The following is a 12856-nucleotide window of genomic DNA, read 5'->3' on the forward strand; positions in this document are numbered from 1 at the left end:
ACTTTTAATTAGTAAAGTCTAACTTATCCAGTACTGGTTTATAGAATTACACTTTTTTCTTCTCCCTCTCTCTTACAACTAAGGACAAAACCGCCACAACTCACTCAACGTTTAGGTTTGTCTTCCAACCCAACAATCTTTCAGCACATGACACACTATCATTATGCTTTTCCAGCCCAAAAGGCGAATGAGTCTATATAAAGTTGCATTGACAGACGCACTGGTGCTCTTAACAATAACAGATGTTTAAGAGTCTTTCTTTTGTGTCCTTTATTTCATTACCTGAATGAATATACTACTGCTGCACTTACGACAACATGTATGAAAACCAGCGCCCCAGCATTTATTCATGCACGCGACAGACAAACAGAGATACATGCGAAAATTAAACACACACAGGCACACTTTGATATGGGCTCATTAATTATTAGCATATTTTAACTACCAACGCATAAAGGTTTAACTTGCACCGCGTAATATCCGACACAGTTTTTTCACAAGCGAAACAGGTGCAAGCCAAGCAAAAGGTATAGCAAAAGGTGGGGGCGGGGACAAAAAGCGTGTATCGAAATAAATGTTACTTTTATACGGAGAAGACCATATAAATTAATTGATAGTATTTGCTGATAAAGGTAGTAAATAATAGTTTAATCAAAGCTTTGGAAAGAATACCAAGTGAAACTGACGCGCGTTTTCTCTTAAAAAAGACCTGATATAATTTCATAACGTAGATCATAATCATTCTCTAAGCTCTTACAAATTATCTTAAAAGTAAAAGTGCGGAGTTCTTTCACTCGTTCATCTCGTCTACAATTAAGTTTGCGAACGTTCTCAAATTTAAATAAAATAAATGTAAAAATAAATTACCTTGATTTATCAGGCATACGGTGAGCAGACACTTTAAAAAGGCGGTACAGTGCATCTTTCGGCAGTCTGGGACTGTGTTGCACTTAATCTTCAGAAATAATATCCTTGCGTTAGAGCGTCCTTGCTGGATAAAGATGTGGAAACTACAGTATAGGCAGCGTACGTCAGTAAAATTCAAAGTTTGAGGTTGTCCCCCACGTGTCTCATCTGTTGAAGCAGTGATGGGCGTTATAGGTCTGCTCTCAAGCTCCTCCCCTGCGCTGTGTAGCAGCCTGAGCCTACATAAACTAATTTAACCTACTAGACAACACTTTATGACATCTCTTATCTGGTCCTGTTATCTTCTGTAGTTCTACTTTAGGCTAGCCGACTATAGTATTATTTTCGTAATGTTTGATTTGGCAACGTCAAACCAGGGTGTGATGGATGGAACAACATTGGTTCATATGAAATGCACTATTTGTTTTTGAATTGCTTATGGGAATGCTTAGGACTTCCTCAGAAAGTTAAGGAATGATTCTCAGTAAACTTCTAAGAGCGACACAAAATGACTTACAAATTATTTAACTTATTTAAAATACTAAAAACCACAATAAATCAGACCTAAATGGCATGAAGCATATGATTTGCCATCACACTTCTGCAATTTTTTTCCCACACCCAGCCATTTTTAAAACAGACAAAATATGAATAGGCCTATTGTTTTGAACGATGAGAGCCTTAGAGTCCAAATAGATCACTAGTCAATGGATATTAAGCTAAATCTGAGTAGCCTACTATTAGGTTTATATGTCAAAAACAATCGATAGGCTAAATTTAGGCTATTGCTTTGTTGGTGACAAACCAACAAGCACACATTTTTTTTCCAATGGTTATTTATACGTGCCTTGACATGCATTTTAGACATCGCAGCTATGTGTGACTACAAGGCTGCAGTAATATTGAGCTAATATTATTAGCTATGCATGCTAATGTTATTTCATTAATCAAATTATGTTCAATACATAAAATCAGTCGAACAGGTTAAACCGGGAGTGAAAGAGCCTTAGAGAATCCCCTTCAAAGCCTGATTGAACAGTAAACCTGGTAAATCAAGAGACGTGAATCATTTGCATTTTTCTTTTTCTCTCTCTCTCATTATCTACCCCTCCTCCCTGTTAGCCAACCACTTTTTTCCTCCTCCTTTGCATTTTATTGCCCCAATATTAGCTGAAATCCCCCGTCTCTCTCTCTCTCTCTCTCTCTCTCTCTCTCTCTCTCTCTCTCTCTCTCTCTCTCTCTCTCTCACACACACACACACACACACACACACACACACACACACACACACACATCTCAGTGGCAGGTGGGCACACAGGGGTGGGGTGTTCCCTCATTTCATTCAGTTTGTATTGTACTACCTCACACCTCCTAATGGCCTGCCTGATAGATACGAGACTGAATGCACAAGGAACAAAGGCAAACCATGACGATTCTCACTCTCAGAGGAGAGCCTATGACAGTTCAGAGAGAGTTCATAAAAAGGGGGACAGTATCTTAATGCACATTTTTGTTTTAGTGGTTTGTTGTGTTGTTATTATAGTGGTGAACCCCTTGCTAACAGATGTAATTTCACAAATTATTATGTTTTTTGTTTATTGGATGCATTGATTCAGCAGATGTTGCAAAGTCGCATGAATAGTCGTCGAAACTTTTAATGGTGACACCTCAGACAGGGTGAAATGATGCTGATGAGAAGCTAATCTATAGCCTCAAATTACTAACCAACAACTATCAGGGGCCCAAAAACATGTGTGAGCTTCACATAAGATTGTCTGCAATTAACTGTGAGAGAGGGAAGCTGTCCTCCAATATGCTCAAAGAGACAGAGAGTGTGAATGAGAGTCTCTAAGCAGCAGAGCCTCATTATATGTATGTATCATTGAATGTAATGGAGGGTGGGGGCCGAGAGTGGAGGATGACATTTTGACCCTGACGTAATCTACAGGTCTGTGGGAGGTGTGGATGCCCTTAATGACCTGCTCAGTGTCAGTCAATAGCCAAACTCAAATGCATGAATGCTTCATTAGTTCATCTGACTGGGCTTGGCAGTGAGAACATAGCCGATTGGCTTGGTCTTTACTTTGCATTTGCTTTCAGCAATAGTTGCTAAAATAAAATAAAACACTTTTCTTTTATTTTATTTATGATTATATTATTTGTTTTATTTTATTGGTAATTATAGTCATTTGATTATTGAATATAATTTATAAAAAATAAAAAATAAATGTCATCTTGTCCCACATATCATTATGAAGTAGTGGTTCTATGTTAATACATTTTATGGTATTTTTTTCAACATAATTTTTGTTTTTATATTTTTAGCCAATACTATTTATTATAGCCTATACAACTTATTTATTTATTTAGAACTTTCACAACCCTGTTTATGAGCTTGTTCATAATGAAATGGTCATTTAAATTCAGGTGTAACCAGAATGATCATTACATCATCCATGCGTAAAAAGAAAATGACCTCACTGGCCCTGAAAAAAAGTGATACAGATCATTTTCACTGAACCTTTATAATCAGATAATCTTTCAGACCTTTGAGGCAGAGACCTGTTAAAACAAAACAAAAAAAAGAGTATAAAGGCATACATAGGAGAATAACAGGTTACTTACCCCTCATTTTGATACTTTCTTTGGGGCAGGGAGTTTTGGTTCTTTTTTCTCCTTATTGTGATGTGGTTTGAAGGTTTGAGGGGCTTAAAATAATCACATTATTTCAAAGAGATGAAAAATGACAGGTTCATTAGGCAGTTTCTTGACATTACCTGCCTGTGCTATAAACTGTTAAACTGTACTGTTTTTATTTCTTGCCGCTGTGGCTCTGAGGGACAGATCCAGCACAAAACCTGGTCCAGGTGATGCGCACATCTCAGAGATTAGAGCCCACAGCCTTGGGTCATCTTTAGAAGATATTCCAGTCGCAGCGAGAATGACTCTCAGCCTCATGCTTTGAATAACAAGGTGTCTCCTGCATACACATTCAACAGATATTGCGTATAACATTTAAGCATGTTAATGAGGAATGAGGAAACCGGAACAGTCGGGTCAGAGTGTTCATAGTGAAGTTATCTAAAACAAATACATGACTGTGTTCAAAACACCATTAAGGTGAGTGAATCCATATTCAGTATGTGCATTTTACAGTATTGACTTTAGAACTCATGAGGAAAGTGAGGGAGTAATTGTTGCATGTGCGCCCCTTTTCAGTAACTTAAGTAATTTAAGCTTCCTAATGCTTACAGGAATCAATCAATTTGTGGTCTGTAATGGTTGGAGACCATCTCATAATTTGTGAGAGCTTCAGCATGACCCGACAAATGCAAAGCGTCCATTAACACAGAGTGTCGGTTAAGAGCCCCCGCCTTCTCATGCTCTATATGAGTTTATAGCCCCGCTTTTCCCCAGGGGTTCCCTTTCCCCCCTTTCTTTGTTATATAGATTGTGGAATATCAAACTGTGCCATTATAACATTTCCAACGGAGAAGGGCTTTTTATTGTACCTGCACTTGCACTACAATTATGAGGTGTTTTCCTTTTCAGTCTTTTCATTTATTTAGCATTTAAAAAAAAAGGTTTAACGATTTAAACATAAAACAGCTTGCAATTCTTTTGTAAAATTCTAAAGGGTGTTTAGAATTTGTGTTTTTATTGTTTTTTTGTGGTGAGGTAATAATATATGAGAACCTTTATGAGAGGATTATGATGGTATGGGCATGTAAATATTTGATAACTTCTAAAAGGACCTAAAAGGCAGACCACATGTAGAGAACCTTTGATTTCTTTGATGATCTAATACTTTAAAGACATCATCCTGCAGTATAATCTTGCCTAGTCATAACATAATATATGATTTCACACTATACTTACCTTTCACACACACACTGTAATAAATACATTAGAAATGAAACTCAAAATATCACAGCTATAGTTTTGTCAACCTTAAAGTGCTACACAGAAGCAAAATGTTTTGTGCGTAAACAAAGGCAACACCTTCCATTGCTAAGTCTTCTTTAGCATAAACTCAACAACAGATCTCTTTGTTCAGCGAATCAAATCACATTTCTCTTTAACATTATCAATATAAAGCAATTGTTTGCCCATAATAAAATGTTTTTAGATCATGAATATGTTGTGTATATAATAAAGCAAAGAATATGAGCAATAAACATCAACACACAACAACCTAACCGTGATGACAAAAACAACCATAAAAGCATAAAATAGTAAAATGTTAATCCTTCAACAGTAACTATAATTTATTCATGCCGTAATGCATGCTGAGTACTCACAATCCCTTAACAAAACAACAATGTTTGTGGAGTTGACTCTTTGTTATCTTTGTTCTGCCACGATTTAGCTGAACATTGTTGCTGTGACAAGTTAAAAACACTCATCTCTGCCTCACTGACCATGTGTGGTGTTTATAATTGCTCTCAAATACTCTCAACATTTACACAGACTTGTTTTGAGAACATTGTGATGATTTTTAGTCTAAAAACAGTATATTTGATTTGAACTAATATTCGGCATACTCAAGATGACAACCAAAGTATACTGAGGTGAAATCTGTATTTGTCTGAAACCCTGTTTAGCAGAAGCACGTGAACAAATGCTCATGTTAGCTGCTTCTTCTCCACATTTTAAAGCCTTGTTTTGTGAGGGGAGTTTTGTATATCTGCGTTTGTTCCTTCGTGTTTATGCTTCTTTAAAAAAAAACTGATTTCATTTCATAAGATTCTCCAGTGGCACAAAAAAAACAACATTTTTGAATCATTGTAATGAAACACTCAGATGACATATCAGTCTCCTTTATCCCACACACTTACCCCGGATAACGTTTATCACTTTCATTATGCATCAAAGCATATGAGAGATTTCAGATGCTCTGGTTTCCTGATAACTGTAATCCTGGAGTCTGTCAAACCAAGACCAGACGACGTCCAGACAAAGACTATCTGAAACCACGATCTGACAAAAAACAGACCAAGGCCCAAATAAACAATAAAGTAAAGCAGTATCAGTTTGAGGGTGTTGTTGTTGTTGTTTTTCTTTGATTAGCACTGCCTTTTCAGTGACAGAAACCAAGACCGACACAACAGAGACGACAAGCCCATCACTGATCACCAAGGTCTAGCCAGGAGAACCTCGAGTGATCAGTAGTTGTAACAAATACTGCTTTGTAATGGTGTGTTTAACCATTTAGAGAATCAGATGAGATAACTGAGTGTAGCTAAGCTAATAAAACTAGCATAAAACTTAATTGACAAGCTGGGTATCATTATCCTGCTCTCTTTCTTCTACCAAAATAAATGTATAGAAAATGGAAAGCACTGAAAACCAAGATAAAAAGCCTAAAAAAGAATTATTAACTAGCTTCAGTCATAACACAAATGAAATGCGCGTCTACAATGCAAGCAATGAGGCAACTTGTCAAACAGCTTGTTGTTCCTGTTTAATGCCATGGATTTATTCATGGTGGGAGGTTGAAGAATTTCTTTGAAAATATGAATGCAATACGTTTCCTCCCATTCAATTAGGGAGATGCAGAACTAACTCAAATGATAAGAGATTAATGGGTACATTCTTCTGTTTTGATAACACTGGAATCCGCTTTGTACTTTCAAATGGAGTGACACAAAAACTGAGATAGCAGAGCAGAGACTGCAGACTGTCTGAGGAAATACAATATACAGTACTGTTATTGTTAACTAAAAGGAGAACTGAAAATCTTAAAATGAAAGCTCCACAAAACATGAATAAATAATATAATACTATATAAATAATACAAAAATAACACAAAATAGCATGAAAATGTTGCAGAGATTAGAGAAAGATGCTGTTGGTTCTGCTGAGGCCTGTCTCGTCCTGTTGGGTTTGTAGTTCTTTGCAGGTCTCTGTTGTGGAACTATGGAGGTCTGTTTGAGATCCTTTTATGCCATTGACTGAATTTCATAAGCCCTCTGGCAAATTTTCAGACAAAAAAACAGCGCTTTGCGCTTTTCAGACATAGTCACATTCCAAGCGGGGTCAAACTGCTCAACATTTCCATACCTCAAACACATCCGCAGTCAAAGATCTGCCCAGACATCATCACAATTGTCACTTGTCACTCTGTAAGTGTACATTTTAGGTGAAAACGACTAAAAAACACTGTATTATAAATGTCAGGCCAGTAGTTGGCGATGTTACTTTGTAAAGTTCGCGTTTTTGTAGTTTACACGGAGGCGATAACGTTTTATTAAAATCTTGCCCTTTGAAACCCGTTTTCAAAAGTTGAGTTACCAGACCCCCAAAACGCCAATGTTGTGTAAATGAACGGCCAAACCGTATAAAAAGCTTTTAGTTGAAAACGGTGTAAACAGCCCTCCCTCTCTTTCATGCTCCCTCTCTGTAGTTTTTCACAGTGTCCATTACAAACATGATCATTATAGATAGATTTATACATCCATGTAAACAGACAATTTCCACTTCCATAATGTATAGCCTATATCTAAAACTTTGTGACAACAAACAGGAGTACATCTGCAAGAAACTCTGTAATATGGAGCACATATTCTTTCGGAGTATGCTGGACAATACTGGTGTTTGTACTCCAAACTGAAATGTCTTTGCATCTCTTGAGGCTATAAATTTTTAATGAAAAGGTTGTCGCTGACTCAAAGGGCTCAGATCCCTTCACTCCTCAAAATAAAAGAGTGTCTAAGCCACTTTATGAACTGGTAAGACATGTATTGAGTGACTCAGAATGACTGCATGTTACTGCTCAGAACTATGCAGGGTTGCGTTTCCCGAAAGCATCTTTAGCCAACTATGGTCGCACTATAGCAAAGTTCAACGCCTCTGTGTTCTGCCAAAACCTTATAGTTCCAACAAACAGCATTGCAAAGTTGTGTGGTTGGAACGACAGCTATCGAGCAGTGGTTAGAAGCATAGTTTCCCACATGTGTGCATGACATGTGGGCTTAATAAACCCTTATCTTGAGCAAAATAAGTGTTTAGAGTACAAACACCAAAACACCTGGCGTCTATATATTTTATTTCAAATATATATATTTTTTAGCTCTCTCTTTTAGTAGAGCTCTAGTGTGTAAGAATGAGCATATGATTCAATCTTGAAATAAAGCAAAATAACTGAAAAATTAAGAATAAGTCCTCAGATGCCATATAGAGTAGCCTACGTAATTTATAGCAAAACAGAATCTATAACGGATTCATTATAAGTTACTCCACCACATGACATCATTAACCAACATGGTTAAACCACCAATTTGTGTCAATATTGTTTCGGGAAACAGTCGTGATCTAGCTAGATTTCTTCAGTAATGCATCATAGTTAAGGAGGGAGTTACATCATTGTTCAGGAAACACAGCCCAGTATAGTTGACCAATTTAATGTAAAGAATGTTACTTACAGGAAAATGAGGCCAACTGAATGTCACTTTTGCCCGAAGACAGTCTGTCAAAATTTACTCACCCTCGTTCCAAACCTGTGACTTTATATTTTCTTTTGAACACAAAAGAAGATATTTCAAAGAATGTTTCAATGGTTTTTGTCCATATTAAAGATGCACTGGTATCGGCCAATAATCGGCATAGGCCGATAAAAGCTATTATTTTCACTATCAACCATTGGTCGATTGTTTGAAAACCGCCGATGATCAGGGCCGGATATCCTGATTCTTGTAAGTCAAAAAGGTGCGTGAAAACTGGTCGGCCTGCAATTCATGTGTGTGAAGAATTTAGGGCAGGTTAAAAAATAAAACAGGCTCTATTTGACCCACCCTGAAGCCAGGATTGCCAGGTCTGTCATTTTTTTCCCTACACCAAACATTAACTGTTGCGCGCCTCCCATCCCAAAGAGTTTTGTTACTTATGATAAGAAACAGTCCTTAAAAATCGGCATATTTTATTACGAAATTCAAACAATGAATGCTGTTTTGACTCTATATGACGTTACAGATCTGTAATGCCTCAGTTAAGCAGCAGTTTGGATCGCAAGTCTTTTCCTCCACTTTCAGGCCTAGGCTTTATCTCGAAAAACGTACATGAATAACAGAAGGTATGTTGAAAGATACAGTGCAACTTACCGAAATCATGTCTCATTAAGTGACATATTGTTCACAAACTGTTTTATTTGCATCTTTCCATGGTTGAAACACAGATTGAGTGATTACATGAGAGTCTCATGTAATCACTCAATCTATGTTGTAATCACTCAATCTGTGTTTCAACCATGGAAAGATGCAACGTTGCTTTTACCTCAAGAAAGTTAATGTCACTATAGTTAGCTATAAAAACCAATGGAGAGGAGCTTATTTACTGTTTATTAGAGCATATATAGGCCTGTTTGAATAAATTTGCCATGAAGATACTAGTGCTTATGAAAACTATCACAACTGAGTTAGGCTACTAATTAGGCCTACTATTAATATATATATTTTTTTTTGTTATATGAATATAAAAAGTTGAATGTAATATATATCACTGTTGTTAATCGTAACCTCTAATATTATAGTGTAACAAGGGTTTCCTGAAGTTTACAGCATTATTTGAGATTATTTATTTGAGTTTTTTTTTTTTCCTTAAGAAAATTAAAACTATCGATATTGGCATTGGCAGTAAGATATCATTCTGAATAATCGGCTATCAGTATCGGCGGAGAAATGTAGTATCGGTCCATACAACGAAAAGTCCATACAATGAAAAGTCAAAGTTTTTAAACCAACATTCTACAGTAACGTTAATAGAACGATAGTTCAGAGTTATCTGGTCTTTAGTAATGTTCTCAAAACTTTAGCACAAAATCATTACAGGCATTGTGTTCATGGAACTTTTTTTCTTCTTCTGAAACGTTTTAGTTTGACGTTTGTCTTATGTTTTTCAAACGTTGGGCTACTTGTTTCAGAAGGTTCAGAGAACATTTAAAAGTGACATTCCTATAATGTTTGCAAAATTATCAAAAGTAATATTCCCCTAAAGTTCGCATAACCAAGAAAAGAAAAACATTTTTATAGCATTTTTTTTTTTTAACTGTACGTTTGGAATGTTCAGAGATTTGTTTTCAAACCTTAATGGGAGCATTAGCAAATAGTTCTTCAAACATATTTTTGTCAGCATGTCCGTCCTTCCGTAGAATTCAGTGCGGTGACAGTTTCATGCTGACCTGGTGTGCAAATTGTGAGGAGCATTTTCACAAATCATTCGGGTCACCACAATACACATTGACATTTGCCCTCTTTCCCAATCACTCAGTGATTCAAAGGGCAGACCTTTGCTCTGTCTGAAGCAGAGAACATAACATATCCTATGCATAATGCAGCACATTTTACATCATAGCACAGCCTCCAGGCAGCCTGCTTTGTGTCTCGGCCCCTGTAATGAATTATGAAAGATGAGCAGCACCTCTACAGCTGGAGCAGGTCGAGAGACGTGTGGCTGGGGCTGGTCTGTGCTCAGCAGGGGGTCTGCTATAGGACTCACTCAACCGTCCCATCCCCTACTGCTGGCACGGTCTGGCGCGTCAGCCCTGAACTCTCCTTTGCATCTGGGTCAGAGGGTGTAAAAATGGCCCTGCATTCCACTGGTAAAACATGCTGCTGGTGTCCAAAATCAAAGCAATGATCAACAAGAAAAGGGTCTGATCTGTAAAAAATCTGTGGCATTTCCTGTGTTGTTCATAACTGTAAATACCAATTGGTGATAGACATATGTTCCAAGCAGCCTGTTATGTTACACTCCTTGAATGAAACCAGTTTTTGCGGAACGTGATTGCAATATTTAAAAAAGTAGTTTCATTCGTAGCCATATCATAACTTTGAGTCTTATAATATAAAATGATTGCAGAGACTGTGGTGCATTTTTGATGCTTTAAAAGCCATTTGTCCTTATAGCTGAATTTGAGAAATGTCATTTTTACATTGAAAAGGTAACAATGGTAACAACATGGTACAAAAGGTAACAACATGGTACATTTATACCATGGTGCTTAGGCACATAAATGCATTTTCACAAAAATTATAATACACTCTTGATACAAAAGCTGTCACTGCATGGTACGCATTTAAAAAGGTTCTACCATTTAGGTACTAATATGCACCCTTTAGATACAAAGGTGTATATTTTTAAAGGTTACCGCCTCAGTGACATCTTTTGAACCCTTTTTCTGAGAATGTACCACTTAAAAGTTTAGGGCCAGTACGTCTTAAAGTTCACTTCAAAATGAAAATTCTGTCATCATTTACTCATCCTCAAGTTGTTTCAAACCTGTATGAATTTCTTTCTTCTGCTGAACACAAAGGAAGATATTTTGAAGAATGTCGGTCACCAGACAGTTGATGTACCCCATTGACTTCCATTAAAATTTTAATTTTGAAGTGATCTAATCCTTTAAAATTTAGCTTTAATGTAACGTTTTTGAAACTGTGGGATGTTTCCAGCACAAAAATTGTAACTCTGTCTTCATTCACACTGTTATTTAGGACTCTCCATCTGCAGATTTGCCCCTTCATTTTTTGTCCGGTTAAAACAGTAAATTTTCCTGAGCTAATTTTCCCATTTCCTCATACTCACAAAAAAACAATTGCCATTATCTTCATCAAAGTAATATTGCACTGTATCTAGACTGCGAGTTTCATTCTAATGTTTTACCCACAGTCTCCAGAGACAGATAGGCCCATCTGTCTAGATATGGTACAGTGCATAAATGTTTGATGCTTCCTTTCCTGTCTGGTAATTTCTTGCAAACTCTATCTCCCAAAATTACATTACTTGTCTATTTTAAATATATATATTCCATTAATTAGTTTAACCCTGCCATGGAATTTAACATTACATTAAATTGCATCATAGAGAATTCCATTATGACACAATAAATCACTGCTCACAGATTACTTTTAGTCATTGCAATTAGCACATTGCGTTGCAATTGAAATGAAGTCATCTTTCTAATAAGGTCACACACGCATCCTCTGAAGAGCCCCTTTGTCTTGTTGCAGAGATTCCCATTTCTCAGGTATTGTTCTGATGAAACCCCACTCTCACATTAATTAGAGTTTTACCCAATGGAGGACTGGCGTATTTACTTCTCATACCCCACTGTCCCTCCTCATATATTATTCTCACGTATTAACTACCCTCATCATCATATAATGAAAGTCATTTTTCGGTGCATTTATCATGACCTACTTAGCACCATGTAAATTTTTAATATGCAGTGGCTCTGACATTAGAGCAAGGAATCCTTAATATTACTACTGTACTAAATGCTTTTCACAAAATGAGTTTGGGGGATATGGAATGAACAAACAGTAGGCCTTTTTCATCTTTCATCACAGTGAATAGAGAGTTAGTTGGTTGTAGGCCTACTGCAGAATATGATTGAGCTTTCATCTGAAACAAGATACTTACATAAACTTCAATAATCAAACAATTGTCCTCACGTAACACAATAGTCTGAAAGTAAATCCAGCATTTTGCAATTACGTGAGTAGCCTAGCTATGGCCATTCCCTTCACATGCGACTTCTGTTTACTAGCGTTCCGTTTAACGAGCGACTTAGTGCTTTGTGAAAGTACAAAACCTTGAATAACTTTTAGTTACTGAAACCATGCAGAAATGAAATTATATTTATAAAGTAGCCTAGGCATGTACGTATAGCCTACGTTAAAAAAAAAAAAACTCATGTAGGCTAGCCTACTTGTTTGGACACCACTGGACTTTATTTGGTTCAAGCCATCAGTTGAGGGAGCCTTAAACCTAGAAAGTGCTTTGTAAAATTTTCTTTAAGATAACCAGAGGGAAACAGCACTTTTGCAACACGACTAAAATATTATTCTGTCTACGGAAGGTTTTCTTTTTTCTTTTTTTCTTTTTTAAATAGTGAGGCTCCCTCTAGTGGTGTTGCGTGTTAACGCGAAAGGAAATCACCAACAATTGTTTT

General features: G+C 36.7%; 1 protein-coding gene across 1 annotated transcript in view; it reads right to left on the reverse strand.

The window, feature by feature from the left end:
• Positions 1-1215, reverse strand: part of alcamb (activated leukocyte cell adhesion molecule b) — a 30830-nt gene extending 29615 nt beyond the window's left edge. Inside the window, exon 1 of the mRNA XM_079609112.1 lies at positions 868-1215. Coding sequence (XP_079465238.1) covers positions 868-922 — 55 coding nt within the window. The 5' untranslated portion in view covers positions 923-1215. The remainder of the gene's footprint in view (positions 1-867) is intronic.
• Positions 1216-12856: the final 11641 nt, after the last annotated feature.

This window comes from Phoxinus phoxinus (assembly GCF_949152265.1).
Source record: "Phoxinus phoxinus genome assembly, chromosome: 4".
Taxonomy (NCBI): domain Eukaryota; kingdom Metazoa; phylum Chordata; class Actinopteri; order Cypriniformes; family Leuciscidae; genus Phoxinus; species Phoxinus phoxinus.